This window comes from Salvelinus namaycush, chromosome 38 (genome assembly GCF_016432855.1).
Source record: "Salvelinus namaycush isolate Seneca chromosome 38, SaNama_1.0, whole genome shotgun sequence".
Taxonomy (NCBI): domain Eukaryota; kingdom Metazoa; phylum Chordata; class Actinopteri; order Salmoniformes; family Salmonidae; genus Salvelinus; species Salvelinus namaycush.
In genome coordinates, this window is record NC_052344.1 from 565,669 (window position 1) to 584,195 (window position 18,527).

An 18,527-nucleotide genomic window follows, 5' to 3' on the forward strand; every position below is an offset into this window, starting at 1 on the left:
TTGTTTTGATCAAGCGGACTGGGATTAGTTCAGAGTAGCCTCAGAAAAAAATATATACCGATACGGTGAAATAGTTTATCAGGAAGTGCATAGGAGATGTTGTATCCACTGTGACTATTAAAACCTACCCCAACCAGAACCTGTGGATAGATGGGAGCATTCGCGCAAAACTGAAAGGGCAAACCACCGCATTTAATCAGGGTAAGAAGACTGGGAATATGGAAGAATACAAACAGTGTAGTTATTCCCTCCGCAAAGCAGTCAAGCAGGATAAACGTCGGTATAGTGACAAAGATGAGTCCCAGTTCAACGGCTCAGACACGAGACGTATTTGGCAAGGTCTACAGACAATCACGGATTATAAAAGGAAAAAGGACACCGACGTCTTGCTTCCAGACAGGCTTAACATCTTCTTCGCTCGCTTTGAGGATATAATACAGTGCCACCGACGCGGTCCGCTATCACGGACTGTGGGCTCTCCTTCTCTGTAGCCGACGTGAGAAAGACATTTAAGCATGTTAACCCTCGTAAGGCTGCCGGCCCAGATGGTATCCCTAGCCACATCCTCAGAGCATGCACAGACCAGCTGGCTGGTGTGTTTACAGATAAATTCAATCTCTCCCTATCCCAGTCTGTTGTCCCCACATGCTTCAAGATGGCCACCATTGTCCCTATACCTAAGTCATTTAGTTCAATTACCTTTGCTTTCTATCGCCCCGTAGCACTCACCTTTGTCATCATGAAGTGCTTTGAGAGACTAGTCGAGGATCATATCACCTCCACCTTACCTGCCACCTTAGACCCACTTCAATTTGCTTACCGCCCCAATAGATCCACAGACGATACAATCGCCACAACACTGCACACTGCCCTGTCCCATCTGGACAGGAGGCATATCTACGTCAGAATGCTGTTCATTGACTATAGCTCTGCATTCAACACCATAGTACCCTCCAAGCTCATCATCAAGCCTGAGGCCCTAGGTCTGAACCCCGCCCTGTGCAACTGGGTCCTGGACTTCCTGATGGGTCGCCCCCAGGTGGTGAAGGTAGGAAACAACACCTCCTCTTTACTGATCCTCAACACTGGGGCCTCATAAGGGTGCGTGCTCAGCCCCCTCCTGTACTCCCTGTTCACCCATGACTGCGTGGCCAAGTACGCCTCCAACTCAATGTCTAGTTTGAGAAACAGACGCCTCACAAGTCTTCAACTGGCAGCTTCATTAAATAGTACCTGCAAAACACCAGTCTCAACGTCAACAGTGAAGAGGCGACTCCGGGATGCTGGCCTTCTAGGCAGAGTATCAAAGAAAAAGACATATCTCAGACTGGCCAATAAAAATAAAAGATTAAGATGGGCAAAAGCACACAGACACTGGACAGAGGAACTCTGCCGAGAAGGCCAGCATCCCGGAGTCGCCTCTTCACTGTTGACGTTGAGACTGGTGTTTTTTATGAGTACTATTTAATGAAGCTGCCAGTTGAGGACATGTGAGGCGTCTGTTTCTCAAACTAGACAGTAATGTACTTGTCATCTTGCTCAGTTGTGCACCGGGGCCTCCCACTCCTCTTTCTATTCTGGTTAGAGCCAGTTTGCGCTGTTCTGTGAAGGGAGTAGTACACAGCGTTGTACGAGATATTCAGTTTCTTGCCAATTTCTCGCATGGAATAGCCTTAATTTCTCAGAACAAGAATAGACTGATGAGTTTCAGAAGAAAGGGCTTTGTTTCTGGCCATTTTGAGCCTGCAATCAAACCCACAAATGCTGATGCTCCAGATACTCAACTAGTCTGAAGAAGGACAGTTTTATTGCTTCTTTAAATCAGGACAACAGTTTTCAGCTGTGCTAACATCATTGCAAAGGGGTTTTCTAATGATCAATTAGCCTTTTAAAATTATAAACTTGGATTAGCTAACACAATGTGCCATTGGAACACAGGTGTGATGGTTGCTGATAATGGGCCTCTATACGCCTATGCAGATATTCCATTCAAAATCTGCAGTTTCCAGCTACAATAGTCATTTACTACATTAACAATGTCTACACTGTATTTCTGATCAATTTGATGCTATTTTAATGGACAAAAAAGGTGCTTTTCTTTCAAAAACAAGGACATTTCTAAGTAACTCCAAACTTTTGTAAGGTAGTGTATATATTTTCTATACATAAAGTACCATTCAAAAGTTTGGACACCTACTCATTCAAGGGTTTTCCTTTATTTTTACTATTTTCTACATTGTACAAGACACCAAAACCATGAAATAACACATACACTATGGAATCATGTCGTAACCAAAAAAGTGTTAAACAAATCAAAATATGTTTTATATTTGAGATGCTTCAAATATCACTGGAGGCTTCGTGCCATGGATCATCACTGGAGGCTTCGTGCCATGACTCCTCACTGGAGGCTTCGTGCCATGGATCATCACTGGAGGCTTCTTGCCATGGATCATCACTGGAGGCTTCTTGCCATGGATCATCACTGGAGGCTTCTTGCCATGGATCATCACTGGAGGCTTCGTGCAATGGATCATCACTGGAGGCTTTGTGCCATGGAGCATCACTGGAGGCTTCTTGCCATGGATCATCACTGGAGGCTTTGTGCCATGGATCATCACTGGAGGCTTTTTGCCATGGATCTTCACTAGAAGCTTCTTGCCATGGATCATCACTGGAGGCTTCGTGCCATGGATCATCACTGGAGGCTTCTTGCCATGGATCATCACTAGAGGCTTCGTGCCATGGACCATCACTGGAGGCTTCTTGCCATGGATCATTACTGGAGTGAGGAGACGTATGGGCAGTCTGGTACGTGGAGCTGCCACAGTGCTCACAAGGCTGGGGAGACACACAGGAGGATTAGTTATAGGCGCAGGCACAGGACTCACCAGGCTGGAGAGACATACAGGAGGCCCTGTCCTTCTGGGGACAGGCACAGGATACACTGGGCCGTGGAGGCGCACTGGAGGTCTTGAGCGTAGAGCCTGCACAACCCGTCCTGGCTGGATGGTTATTTTTGCCCTGCAGATGTGAGGCACTGGCACAGGACGCACTGGGCTGTGCAGATGCACAGTGGATATCCTGGGCCGTAGTGACGTACTGCCGGCATCCTCCAACCTGGCTGGATGCCCACTCTAGCCCGGCCGATTCGGGGAGCTGGAAGGTAGCGCACCGGGCGCTCTGCACGCGCACTGGAGACACTGTGCGCTCCACCGCATAACATGGTGCCTGACCAGTACGACGCTCGCCAAGGTAAGCATGGGGAGTTGGCTCAGGTCTCCAACCTGACTCAGCCACACTCCCCATGTGTGCCCCCCCCCCCCCCCCAATATATATATTTTTTTGGGAGCTGCCTCTCGGGCTTCCTTGCTAGCCGAGTCCCTTCGTAACGCTGCCGCTCTGCTCTTGCTGCCTCCAGTTCCTCCCGTGGACGGCGATACTCCCCAGCCTGCCTCCATGGTTCCTTACCGTCCAGGATCTCCTCCCAAGTCCATGAATCCTGGACACGCTGCTCCTCCTTACCACGCTGCTTGGTCCGTTGTTGGTGGGAAGTTCTGTCACGGCCGTCAACAGAAGCAGACCAAGGTGCAGCGTGGTGAGCATACATTATCCTTTTTATTATAAAAATTACGCCAACAAAACAATAAACAAAATAAACAACCGTGAAGCTTAAGGGCTATGTGCCACAAACAAAGTTAACTCCCCACAAACACAGGTGGGAAAAAGGGCAGCCTAAGTATGGTTCTCAATCAGAGACAACGATAGACAGCTGTCCCTGATTGAGAACCCTACCTGGCCAAAACATAGAACTACAAAACATAGAACATAGAATACCCACCCCAACTCACGCCCTGACCAAACCAAAATAGAGACATAAATAGGATCTCTAAGGTCAGGGCGTGACACTCGCATTTGTAACCTGTTAGCAAACATGTGTAACATCAACACCTGTAAATAATTTTACTAGCTAGCTATGGAACATAATTGACAAAGGTTGACATTGAAATGCATCCACTATCTTAATCATAACCAATCTAAAAACTATAAGCATCACACATGATAGCATTCCAAACAGATGTAAATAACAATTATTGGCTATCCAGCCAGCTAGGTTTACTAACAGTGAGGAGAAACAATAATGCAATAATTTACTGTTGTTGTCACGCCCTGACCATAGAGAGCTTTTATTCTCTATGTTGGTTAGGTCGGGGTGTGATTTAAGGGTGGGTTATCTAGGTGAATTATATTTCTATGTTGGCCTAGTATGGTTCCCAATCAGAGGCAGCTGTTTATCGTTGTCTCTGATTGGGGATCATATTTAGGTAGCCATTTCCCATTGTGCTTTGTGGGATCTTGTCTAGGTATAGTTGCCTGTGAGCACTACTCTGAGCTTCACGTGTCGTTTGTTTGCTTTATTGTTTTGTTCTTTAAGTTTTCTATTCCAAAATAAAGGATGGAAACATACCACGCTGCATCTTGGTCCGCTCATTTCAACGATCGTGACAGAAGATCCCACCACAAACGGACCAAGCAGCATGGCCAGGAGGAGAAGACATCCTGGACTTGGGAGGAGATAATGGCAGGAGACGAAAGCCTTCCATGGAAGCAGACGCAGGAGGCAGCAAAGGAGGATCAACGGCGACTCCGAAGTTCACGACCACGACGGAAGCCCGAGGTTGGTCGGCAAAGCCGAGGGACGCGTCTGAGAGCGAAGAGGAATATTGGGATAGACTGAGCGAGGAGTATTGTGAGATATTTGAGGGGAGTGATGAGGTAGAGTGGATGTTTTGGTGTCTGGAGCAAGACAGTCGCCGTGAGGAGCGTGGGACCAGTCAGGCACCATGTTTTGCGGAGATACGCAATGTGTCTCCAGTGCGCATCCACAGCCCGGTGCGTTCTGTGCCAGCTCCTCGCACTTGCCGTGCGAATGTGAGCATCCAGCCAGGACGGGTTGTGCCGGCTCAGCGCTCCTGGTCTCCAGTACCCCTCCTCGGTCCAGGATATCCTGCGCCGCCCCTACGCACTGTGTCGCCAGTGCGCCTTCACAGCCCAGTGCGTCCTGTGCCAGCGCCCCGCACTTGCCGGGCTAAAGTGAGCATCCAGCCAGGACGCGTTGTGCCAGCTCTACGCTCCAGACCTCCAGTGCGCCTCCACGGCCCAGTATATCCTGGGCCGGCCATACGTACTGTGTCTCCAGTGCGCCTTCACAGCCCAGTGCGTCCTGTGCCTCCTCCCCGCACTCGCCCTGAGGTGCGTGTCATCAGCCCGGTGCCACCTGTACCGGTCCCACGCATCAGGCCTCCAGTGCGCCTCCACAGTCCAGTACGTCCTGTGCCTCCTCCCCGCACTCGCCCTGAGGTGCGTGTCATCAGCCCGGTTCCACCTGTACAGGTCCCACGCATCAGGCCTCCAGTGCGCCTCCACAGTCCAGTACGTCCTGTGCCTCCTCCCCGCACTCGCCCTGAGGTGCGTGTTATCAGCCCGGTGCCACCTGTACCGGTCCCACGCATCAGGCCTCCAGTGCGCCTCCACAGTCCAGAGCTTCCGGCAACAGTTCCCAGTCCAGTGCTTCCGGCGACAGTTCCCAGTCCGGAACCTCCAACGACGGTCCACAGTCCGGAACCTCCAACGACGGTCCACAGTCCGGAACCTCTTACGACGGTCCACGGTCCGGAACCTCCTGAGACGGTCCGCGGTCTGGAGCCCGCAGCGACGGTCCGCGGTCCGGAGCCCACAGCGAGGGTTCTCAGTCCGGAGCCTCCGTCGTCGATCTACGTTCCGGAGTCCCCGGCGACGATCTACGGTCCGAAGTCCCCGGCGACGATCTATGGTCCGGAGTCCCCGGCGATGATCTACGGTCCGGTTCCTCCGGCGACGATCCACGGTCCGGAGCATCCGGCGATGATTCACGTTACGGTTCCCCTGGCGACGACCCACGTTCCGGTTCTTCCGGCGACGAGCCACGGTCTGGTTCCTCCGATGACGTGTCCACGAGCGGAGTGGGTACTTCACCCCGCACCGGAGCCGCCCCCGACGGTAGATGCCCACCCGGACCCTCCCCTATTGAGTCAGGTTTTGCGGCCGGAGTCCGCACCTTTGGGAGGGTACTGTTGCCGCCCTGACCATAGAGAGCTTTTATTCTCTATGTTGGTTAGGTCGGGGTGTGATTAAGGGTGGGTTATCTAGGTGAATTATATTTCTATGTTGGCCTAGTATGGTTCCCAATCAGAGGCAGCTGTTTATCGTTGTCTCTGATTGGGGATCATATTTAGGTAGCCATTTTCCCATTGTGCTTTGTGGGATCTTGTCTAGGTATAGTTGCCTGTGAGCACTACTCTGAGCTTCATGTGTCGTTTGTTCGCTTTATTGTTTTGTTCTTTAAGTTTTCTATTCCAAAATAAAGGATGGAAACATACCACGCTGCATCTTGGTCCGCTCATTTCAACGATCGTGACAGTTGTAAATCTATTTTTGTCTTACAGACAATACCATGTGGTACCTGGGCTTCTTCCTGGAGTGGATTCTAGATAGAGAGAAACATAATTCCTTTGCCTGTGTGTTTTCATTGGAGCAGAACTGTATCCCTCTCAATGGATTGGACATTATGCTAGATTTTAAGCAATAGATGACAAGAGGAGCTGAATGGCAGTTTAATCATGACAACACCCCTCCCATCATTTGCTAATCAACAGATGTCTGCACTTTACACCTCAAGACATATATTCCCTGCACTTTACTACATTGATCATACTGTATTTTCTTCCTGAATATTTCTTTGTGAATGGCAATTTCATCATGACCATCTCTCTCATCATCTGCTGATCCATCAGTTCTCATTTTGAGTTAGCATTAAATAGTGTACATTCCCCTGTATTTTAGAATTTGACAAATCTTTTTGGGGGGGATATCTGAATGTCTAAAGGCCAGTTTATACTCCGGTGGTGGAATGTCTGTAAACATGAAAAAAGTTTAAGTCTCTGCGACTGTCGCAATGTCCATTGACGTGGTTACCAGACTGCCACAGCAACCAAACCAAATCCTCCTGAGACCAGATGATGTAGGAGTTCTAAAATTGTCAGATAGAATGACCGACTTTTATTTCATCACACTGTGGCAGTAACCTATTTTCTGTAAGCTCGCCATTAGCTTGTAAATAATGATGTTGTGGGTTTATTTACCTGTAATAATGAATAAAAAGTAACTAAAGTCTAGACGTTTAGACACTAGCTAGCAACAAACCAAAATATTGTTTAGAAAATTGCTTTTAGTTGCCTGGCTTGATTGGTTGACATTTACTGAATATATTTTTAAACAAATGTGTTTAATCTCTATTATTAAAATAGAGAAAGTATGCTATTTGGAGCACCGGGCTGCTGATGTCATGCAGAGGCTGTCATTTTGTGTTTATACTTTTTCAGAACGACAACGACAAGTTTGATGTCGGACGACAATAGAATGTTCATGATGTTGCTACGACAATTGTCTACAGGCATGTCAATATACGGACTGTAAACCAGCCTTAACATCTGTTTGATGCTATAAAGCCCTGTATAACTTAAATACAAATATTGTGTGAATCCAATAAAGGCAGACACATTTTTAAGATTAATATAAAATATCTGTATTTATTTTATGGTGGTTCTACATGGTCTTATGTTGAGCCACACTGTCCTTTATCCGGCTTCGGTACACTGGCAATGGTGTTGTTTGGCATGGTGGGCTGGGGAAGCTAAGATTCTTTGTGCTTGTGGTGAATGGTCTTGTCCTGTCTGCGGTGTACAGCCAGCTGGATAAGACTCTGCCAGAAGTGGTGAGTGCAGGGCTCGTAGACGTTCTTAAACACCAACTGTTTGGATCTCTTGCAGAAGATTTGCTGGTACTGCACGTCTCCTGGAAAGACATGGTTGTGGTGTTAGCATTTTACACTCATTTGGGGGAAGGGACGTAGGGCACTACTTTATTGATAAAAGTGTCAACTGAATGGGACCTAAGTGTTCAGAGACAGGCTAGTGTATTGTTTGGGACAATTAGGGACATTGGGAGCTGCATTTAAGAGGAAAGGCTGCAATAGGTCTGAAAATTCTTAGGAGTGCAGTTCTTACACTGATTGAGGAGAAATGGCACCTCAATACCTCTCATACACAACAGTACATGTTCTGTCTCTAAACACAACCCTGCGCAACCAAAAAAAACTCCCTCATCTCAAAGACCTGTTTGTAAACTTCCCCCAGCCCATTGACTTTGACAGATCATTCTTGTCAATAGTTGCTCTTGGCAGGGGGATTTTTGTAGTAATGTTTTTGTATTGTGTTTTTTGAGAATCTGCCAACTTACCTTCACCTTGTGCAGAGCCAGCGGTTGGAAAAGCATCCTGGTGGAATCAGATTCTGTACCACCTAAAACAAAATGCATACCAATACACAATTAAACCACACCACTAACTGTATTGATCTGTATTAGACTGGCTAGCTTAGCACACCTAACATGGACATTTTAATATTGTCAGCTTGCTGTTAGCTAGTTAGCATCACTAAATTGGCAGCAAGATGTCTAGCCAGCTGAGAACCGACAAGCTAACCAACCGTAGACAATTGATACACATTCATCATTGCTAACAACACACAAACAGAGAGTGAGTTAGCTATGTTGGCAATTCTATTTTTAGTAACAAGTGTTTTCCAGACAAGAGTGAAAATTCTGGCTACAAGATTCACATACTCTTATTTGCAAATGTTAGCTAGCTTACATTAACGTTAGTCAAAGATGTTTAATCTGCTGAAGGTAGCTACCAGTCTAGCAGTGACTAGCATTGCTTAGGCTAAATTGATTGACAGTAGTGTGTATCCAAAAGATAGCGATTTAATTGATGGCTTTCAGAGTTCAATACAGCACTGTAGCGAGCTAGCTAATTTAGTCCAGCTAGGCTAGCAAGCTAGCTAATGGTAGGTTACCTTAAATTGAGAATATTCTGTTTTGTTGTGAAGGAAAAAAAGCTGGCGTCGAAATGAATTCCCCATCAGTTCAGCCTAAAAAATCCCTCTGATAATCTTTGGTCACCGTAAACTTCATTCTTCATAGCCACAAGCCACTGGAAGCATCAGGTTAAATCTCTGGTTGGTAGAACGGTGAAAGATAACTCATTTTTAATTAGCACAGCCAGGCACAGAGCAAACACCACACTGGCATGATGACAAACGTTATCAAACGTTTCCCTGTGGTGTTCTTTTGAGGTAACAACACTATCTAAATCCAAGTTTGTGGGCACGCCCCATCGACCTAGCGGTGCTGTATCTGCATTCGCTATGAATGTCGGACTTTGTGCTTCACTATGAGCAGACAAATACACAGGAAGTCAAAACTTCCTGACTACCAGTGAAATGCTTGTGGTATGGATAATTGTTTATGTTTATGACAAAAACTTAATGTTGTTAACATAGTAATGACTATATGCAGAGCCAGGGTGAAGTGTCCCTTTAAGTTAAACATGAATTCAAACTGGATAAGGTAAGGGACAGGGTTAAAAGAGAAAACATTTAAACAAGTGCCTAGCACCGGGATTGAACCCGTGATCCTCGGAGTCGTAGTGAGGTTTAAGCCATTCCTCTATGGTAATAGGTGCTTACGTTGCCCCTAGTGACCAGTATTGAAGGCATCTCCTGACATCCCGGGGACCCCGACACACGTTGAATACTGAAGTGGATTTGGTGTGACCTGGCTGCCTTAAACACAGAGGATTCGACATAACGCATTATGTGACATGGCCTGCTTCCCCACAGTGAGTTGTCTAGTCCATCCTGGTCCAATCTGAGCTGCATGCTGTGTCCCAGGAGAGCAGAGCTTCATCACTGTATAAAGGAGCTCCACACTGTAGCACCAGCCACATGCTCCCTCTGCCGTCATCCCCATCCCAGCCTCTCTCCTCCTCTCCCCTACCCATGCCTCTCTTTACCTCCCTCTGTCTCTCCCCCTGTTTCTCTCTCTCCCCTTCCTCCACGGTTCATCTAAAGAACAGGGAGGAAGGGTGTTTGTACATGCACTAGGCACACACCATCCATCCCTTTAACACACTGCAGAGACACAAAACAGAGAGAGCACCGCCCATCCTGCCTGGCGGGCCTAACAACCATGCTAGTACTGCACAGAGCACCCTGCCTGACACACACACCAGGGGAGTAAAGGGGGGGATAGAGGGAGAGATACTTAGGGTGAATTACGATGGAGTGAAAAAGGGGAGCAATAGTGATAGATACTTGGTATGAATGGAGATGGAGAGGGAGAGAAAAAAGGAGGGTGATAAGTATAGCTATATATAGTGATTAACAATGAAGGAGATAGGGTAGAGAGAACAGGCACACAATAACTATAGGTAGGCCTACATACAGTACAGTGGATAAAGATGATGGAAAGATACCCATACAGAGACTGCTTTTAGAAGGCTGTATTGTTCAGTTTACATGTGTTTTGTAACAGATTGGGAGGATTCAATCTGGTAGATGAAGTGTACTGACCATCCATTCATTGTGAAGTCTCTGTAGAGCATCCTCTTGCCCACCTCCTTCCTCTGTACTCTCCTGGGGAACTCCAGATGGGTGAACTCTCCTCCCAATAGGTGAGGCTGCATGAAGCCCTGCACACAGACAGAAAATGTTACATTACATTGGCTATGTTCAGACAGGGCAATCTATGCCCTGACAGCCAATGTAATCTGTCAAGACATTTCTAAAAGATCCTTGTTGAAAAAAATCAATAAGGGAGTCTCATGATATTGTATAGAATCACACACTGTAACCTTTCATGCAGAGAAAGGAGAGCAAGTCCAAGGTATCCTGACCTATAATCACAGCTAGCTATATATTATAAATGTAAATGACTGGTGTCCATGAAAAAAAGTGAGCCACGGTTCTCTTCTCACCAGGAACTGTAGCCGTTGTCTCTCTGACTCTGGAGTGAACTCTGTGGACATGGGTATGACCTTCCCGTCCCTTATAATGATCGCCCTGGGGATACACGCACAAACGCACGAGCACACACACACACACAAAATAAAGATATTAAAGGTCCAACCAATAAATAAAAAAATTCAAGCAGAATGGCGCAAATCCCCAATTGAGCTACATTCTGCCAGAAAATAATCATCAAAAGAAAATACAGATTGTGCACATTTCCTTTCATTTTTATTTTTATTTTATTTAACGCTTATTTAACTAGGCAAGTCAGTTTCCCTAGCAGCCAACCTGCTTGAACCAATCCCTTGTAATTATAGTAAAATACTGAAATACAAACCCCTCTTCTCTTAAGGTAGCATTGACTTTTTTACAGTATAATAAAGTAAATTTTATGGTATTGTACTGTGTCATTACACAGTACTTGCTTTGATACCGTATTTATATTACAGTAGGTGTAATGCAATATTAAATACTTAATTTTACTTGCCACTGAGCTGCCTGTAAATTACTGTCAAATTCATGGTAACCCCTTTACAGTGTGCATGTAGGAAGTTACAGTATATACCTGGATTTGACTGGTTTGACTGAGCATAATATTATGTTCACATCTCCTGGGTGCGTACAGTACGGTGTCAGTGGGCCCGAGGTATTTAGACATACTGTAACTGCCAGGCTTCTCCACACATACTCTTTCATTTACAACACAATATATTATGGTGCCTTCAACACTTAAGGGTACAATTAATAACGTACACACAGATTTTTTTCAGCAGGGGATGGCAAATGTAGCCAAATGCATGAAAATGTAATTATGTTGGACCACCTGAAATACGATACATGCCTCTGCACTTGTAGGGCACTCATTCGCGCCACTGTTCACTCTGTTTGCTAAAAATATACAGTACCAGAACAGCTAACTTCAAACTGCAAGCAGAGACATGAAAATGGTATCCATGAATTAATCTGACTCTGGGTAAGTAGGAAAAAAATATTGTACTAACCCATTAAAGTCTAAGCCCTATCTAAACTGGGGTGGGGGGGTGGGGGGGGGGGTTCTACTAAGCTACATGGAAGGTCATACCAAGGATCCTTTTGCTATTTGATTTTTAAGACTGCTTGAAGTATAAAAAAAAGATATACCAAAAATGACTTGATGAAAATGTTTTTGGGGGCCTTACTGCTATTAGCCCATACAAATACATTGCATAACAGATTCACTACATGGAATAACAGACAGTCCCCCCCAAAAAAATCTAGAGGGCGTTTGTTCTGAAGTGTCTGTCCTATATCAGAGATATAAGATTATATATATATATATATATATATATTTACATGTATCTAACCCCTTATTTTGGCACTAAACTGTCTCCATATATACTTCCATTGATTTTTTTTAACTGGTAGTGAGAACCTTCAGATGAGTCTTGTGAGGCCTGTGGGCATTAGCGTGTAACCCAAACTGTTTGGACGCTACAAACAGAAGTGTGCAGATTGGCTGTACCAATTCAGATGAGTCTCAAGACGCTTGTGGGGGTGAGATTCTCCCCTTTACATAGAGGGGTCATAATAGTTTGTAGTCCAAACCGTTCGAACACTACAGACGATTTTGTAAGAAGACAGATTTTTGGGATGTCTCATGGTCTGACAAACACTGCTCTAGCGCTGTCACAGATCCATGGATTGAGACTCATCCAATCCGCAAAAAAATAAAATATCTCTAGCTTAAACTGAGGGATTTTTATGGGGATTTTTGTATTATGCTAATTCGATTTCCGTGGAAGCGAGTACATTGACCTTAATTGCCAAAATCTAGTACTTATCCCTTTAAAAAGAGCCTCTTGGAAGAAATATTAACAACATGGAAAAAATGAATATAGGGGAAACACTGACACGTTAGATTAGCCTAGCGTACCACCAATATGTTAAGAGTAGGTTTGTGCATTTTTGGGACAAGGCAGCTCAGGATCAAATCAGGATAGATACAACACACACACACTAACCTGCTGTCTCCTGCGTTTCCCACATATAGCTTTCCAAGCAGATAAACAACACACAGTGCTGTGCATCCTCCAGTGATATTATACACATGCTTCTCCCTCTCTATCTGGGCATCCTGAAAACACACGCACACACACAGACACACACACATTAGTCAACCTAAAATTGGGTTTGTGAATACAGTGAATAACATGTATGTTTTGAATTTGACCCCCAAAAAATCTATGAAACTAATAGGTGACAGAATACAAATATAACATGCAATTAACACCTAGTTCAAGCAATAAGACTTCCTTCAGAGGTTTCTGAGGAAGAGAATAAACTAAAAGGCAAGAAACAGTGATCTGGGGCTAAGCAGGTGCCGTCTGTGCAGAAGGTGTCTGTGCGGGAGAGAGGAGCTATGGTGTGGTTTCTCTCCTACGCATTCTGCTTGTATGCTGATCGGCCATCTGATGACTCTGACCAGCACAGACAGGGGGCAGCTGAGGGCACTGCCAGGATAATGCCCTTCCACCCTCACCAGACCGGAGTTCAAAGAGTACATCATTTTTTGCTTGATCTTGCCTGGCGCAACGGAACCAATGGAACACTGGGAAACGCAGGACATTCTGAGACAAAGTAAAGATATGCAACAATAAATAGATCCTTTCAAACTCTGTGGGGGTTAGAAGACAGTTTAAGTCGGTATGAGTTTTTAAAAAACAGCCAACGCATACAGTAAGGTCAGCCGGAGTAAGCCTACAGTGTGCTCAGTCTAGAGAAAGGATATGTTCATAAATTCATCTCCCATACTACTGTACTATACATCCTTTCTGCCCTGATGGATAGTATAACTAAGCAGTGCAGCAGGTGATGCTCTTTAAAGGTTACAGTATCTTGCTCCTGGGTGATTGAGCCTCAGGCTCTTCAAAATGCAGGCAGTTTCACTGGCCTTAGCCTTACTAAATGTTAAGGGAACATGAGATGGGTTAAGCTTGAGTAAGGCAGATTAAATTTACATGGGAAGGAGCTCAGGGTGGGAGACTTGAGAGCATCCTATATTAACTTACATTGCCATCTAGAGGCCATATACAGTATACAATTTCTGAGAGATGACGAGCGTTGAGTCTGAATATGAAAAATACTATAAGTAAAGTCACAAGGAATAGACAGCTGCCTAGCTGCCTACAAAACAGCTGTTGGTAACTGACTGTAATCAGGGCTGGGCAAAAATGACAAAATACAATGACAAAATAATATTAAGATCAATGTCTCAAAATAAACTACAAAATACTTGTATTTTAAAATCTATTTAATAAAATAATTAGGCAGCGTTGTGGACGGAAGCTGACGTGTGTCTAGAAATAGGAGTGGGGACAGGTAAATGGCACATGACAGGTAAATAACTATATACAAAACAAATCTTCAACATTATCACGTCAGTGTATAGAGGCAACATGAAAAATGAAAAATGAAGGCAACATGAAAAATAGCACACAGGAATGTATACAAAGGACATGGGTAAAGAGATACTCTATCAGAGTTGCGTGCGTAAAAGACAGACTATGCACTGGTGCGTAAAATACATTGTACAAAAACACACACAGAAAGCACACCATGGCGATAATCAGAAACTCAACAGAGCAAGGAATTACACAAAAGGCTATATACTGGTCAGTATAGGAAAAACGATGTATACTAGAGAAAACAGTTCAGCTCTAGTTGTTGTTTAATCCGTAACGGTTACATAAACTTTTTACTTGCTATGACTGTGATATGTTGTTGTTAATCTACCTTAGTTGAATGTACTCTGGATAAGAGTGTCTGCTAAATGAACAAAATGTACATGTGAAAATAAACATACTTCTATTGGCCACGTTCCAGGCGGAGCTCACTAGAATAATTCCCAGCATGCTTTGCAATTGTTCATTTTTACATATACATTTAACAGGCGCTCTTATCACACCATAGTGCATTAGACCTCTGATACCAATGCAGGTTGAAAGGGGGCCACAAAAGTGTGAACCGTTATAAAAAACGGTATAGAGAAGTATTTTGTATGTTGTTACAAAATACATTGGGGTGTAGTTCAGCCAAGTGTATTACAAATTACAAAATACTTAGAAGTAACTGAAATACATATCTCAAATACATGCAACACAAATACTGCCCATCTCTGACTGTAATTATCTGCCACTTGGGATTTTATATGAATGTGTTGCATAAAATGCACTTAATCATTTGTGTTGTGTCATGAAGTTGCCCTGTTGGGTGAGGTTTATGACCCCCCATAAATACCTTTCCCCCATTTCTCTCCACTCTACAGAATGGACTCTTGGAAAGCCTTGTGTTACCACAGAGAAAGTACGGTAACATCAAAAGGCTGGGGAATGGAACAATATTTCACTTTCTCAACCAGTTGAAAGTGTCCGTTGGTACTTTTAAAGAATATGATGTCAGATCAGTTCGTGTCTGGGACATTATATCTGATGATTGGACGACATAAATTGTATCTTGGAAAGTCTACACATTCTAGTTATCAGATTCACATGGGATTGTTGTGCAATTTAAATGTTTAAATATGAAACTATTTGTGAAATGATGAAATGTAACTTTAGCCTCCTAAATAAGATTGTTTCATAGTAAAACGTAGGCCCAGTCAGTGGCCACACCCAAGTGAACAGACATCGGTTGAGAACTATGAAACACGCCCTTCTCTCCCCCAATACAAAAGCCCGTTGACGGATGTAAACCTCAGTTCCCGATGACGTGAGGACTGGTGTCCGTACGTTTAAAAGGGCTAATTTCAACTACACCCTAACAAAATTAACATTTAGTTCCAGAAATGTTAGGACTGCTGTCCTAACGTTTAAAAGGGCGAATTTCAACAAGGAGATGACCACGCTGGAATGGTGAATTTTGAATAGACCAGCCAGAATACAGCTCGAGCTGATTATGGCAACTTGGTATAAACTTTGAACTATTATTCACTAAAGAAGAAGTGATACCTCCTAGATGTTGAATTATCAGCTGCAGCTGTAAACGTACGTGGCCTAGGAAAGGACAGACAATCTCCTAAGAACAACAGGGAACTTTACGTATCCGCTCTACAACACTACGACCAGAAAGATTCTTCAAAAGGACAATGGTGATCTCTGCTGGGAAAACCAGTCTTCAATCTTCGACCCATCTATCGAAGTGCAGCTCAGAGTAAATATATATCTTGCATTTTCCTTTTCAGAAAGGGCGGTTATTAGAATGCATAATATTCTGTATTTACGGTAGCATAGCGTCTCAAGGTCCGATAGAGACCCAATCCCTTTGTCCCTCAGTCTTCCCGCTCTTTCATTCAAACCCAACCCCCTTCCTTTGTGTAACCAGCCGTCACATCGGGTTAGCCCACTAGGGGCTTTTCATGACATGATTAGTAATCGATGTATGATCTATCCTGTGTATATATATATGTGATTCTGTGTGATTATTTAGGTATTTAGTAAATAAATAATTAAGCCAATTTGTGTATTGCTGATTCAACTTGTTAGCTAGGGTTCATGCAGATAACCAAGTACTCAGAATGAGACCGATCGAGGTGACGATTAATAATTGACTGCTATTGATATAAAAGATCTTCAGGTCTTTAAGAGAGTTGATTCAGGAGATAACCGCTCTATATAAATGAATGCTTCCGTGGTGCCCCAAGTTATTAATGGTTTAATTGTTGCATGGTTTAATTCAATCACGTAATCAATTAAACGTTAGGTAATCGATTTGATAAAATAGCATGTCATAATTTAATCATAGTCAGAGACGACAGTTGTGTGCATTGGGATTAAAAAGGGGCAATCTGCGATAGATTTTCTAAAGAACATCATTTATAAATGCCTCATGAGCTTAGTTCAAATGTGCTAGGCCATCAGAACCCACAATATACGCTTGTTTTACTCCTTTGTTTGTAAACAAAGTAATTGTAAACTAACACTGTATAGCCTCAAAACATCGTTAAAACTATCATTTTGATCTTGTGAATGGTCCGTCCTTGCATCCATAGTCCTGTCTATGAATTTGAGAGTGGTTATATTTCTCCAGCCCCATCCCTCAGCTATTTACCAAGTCAGTGGTGGGGTGTTCGCTTTGCTATTGTTTGAACTGCAGATTTCTCCTTTAAGGATATGTAAACCACAAGTATGATAAAGAATAGATAAAGAAAGTAGAGATAAAGCCATATCCTCAGGAAGACAACAGGAGGAAACAATCTAGGAAGCTATCACATTTGAGTTGTTTTAAAGAAATACTGTACAGCGATTTAGATGGTTGATAACATGGTTCAATAATCAATTACTCTTTAAGTCAAACATACAGATGGAACTGAAGCTATCAATTTATTAGGTCTTAGTACACTCAGTGACAATCAGTTGTATTGTTAGGCTGAGCATTGTATGTACTGATACATATGTCACACTCAGGGGCGAAAATCTGATATCAACCTTGGAGGGGACAATTACATGAAATTTTCTCAGGAGCAATTCCTGAGGGGGACACCAAAAGTAGTGCTGTAACACAGCCTACGTTGTAATATGTTAAATGTATATTGAGGGACCATAATCACTACTACTGGATAATTGTAGGTACAGTAGTTAACTGAAGGGTTGTCCCAACTTGTTTAAATCATTATAATACTACTACTAATAATAGTTATAGCAGTGTTCCTTATCAGTCCAGTATGTATGCAGGTATTCGTACTTACAACCAGCAATATCAAGAAAGGCCAGTAGGCGGCAATGGTACTGTACACTGTATGGGAGCAGTTTTCATAAATACAATGAACATGGTGTGATCTCATCGTAAAGAATCTCCATTGAGAACCATCACAAAGTTGGTCTCCGTATTGAATTGACCTTTTAATTTGACTTTGTGATACATTTATATAGTCATTAAATATGTGCACCTGGCCTGAGTCTACTACAATATCTTTACAAGAACAAAAAGCTTAAAATAAGTACAGTTCTAAAAGCAAAATAACTACTTCAATGAAAAACCCAAATAAATCAAACAAAATATCCTTCAGTCAGTGTCTCAACTCTTCAAACAGCAGCTATGGACAAGTATGTCACACAAATTATGCAATTTTAAATAAAATAACATGAAATAAATAATTTGTAAGTGTACTGTCATGTACTAAAAACTGAAAACGACTAAACAAAAGAACAAATATCAATTACACCAGGGGTTCTCAAACAGGGGTCCATGGACTAATTGCAAGGTGTCCGTGAAATAAAAAAGTGTAATGAATGTAGTCAGTACCACAAGGTTTCCAGTAAGTTTACATATAATATAGAAGGGGTGGTGGTCCCTGAGGACCGCTGAAAACCTTGCCTGCCTTGCCTCAAAATATGCAGGGGTTCCAGTACCCAAAAAAGGTTGAGAACCACTGCTATACACACTACTGAACAAAAGAACCGAACATATGTTTGCGGGTTTCAATGGATCCAACAAATTGCTGGCAGATATTTTCCCTCTTGAGACTGTCCAGCCTGTCTCTATGTACATTACAGACAACTACACCGTTCAGTCTCTCTTGGCCCATGCTAGCCCGTAGCCAAG

The 18,527-nt window shown here is 43.6% G+C and overlaps 1 protein-coding gene across 1 annotated transcript in view; it reads right to left on the reverse strand.

Annotated features, from left to right (window-relative positions):
• The window catches only part of LOC120032231 (protein phosphatase 1H-like), an 80,231-nt gene that overhangs the window by 7,684 nt on the left and 54,020 nt on the right, over nt 1–18,527 (reverse strand). Inside the window, exons 4-6 of the mRNA XM_038978223.1 lie at nt 12,950–13,062; nt 10,916–11,000; nt 10,512–10,630 (exon numbers count right to left, since the gene is read on the reverse strand). Of these exons, the coding sequence (XP_038834151.1) occupies nt 10,512–10,630; nt 10,916–11,000; nt 12,950–13,062 (317 nt within the window). The remainder of the gene's footprint in view (nt 1–10,511; nt 10,631–10,915; nt 11,001–12,949; nt 13,063–18,527) is intronic.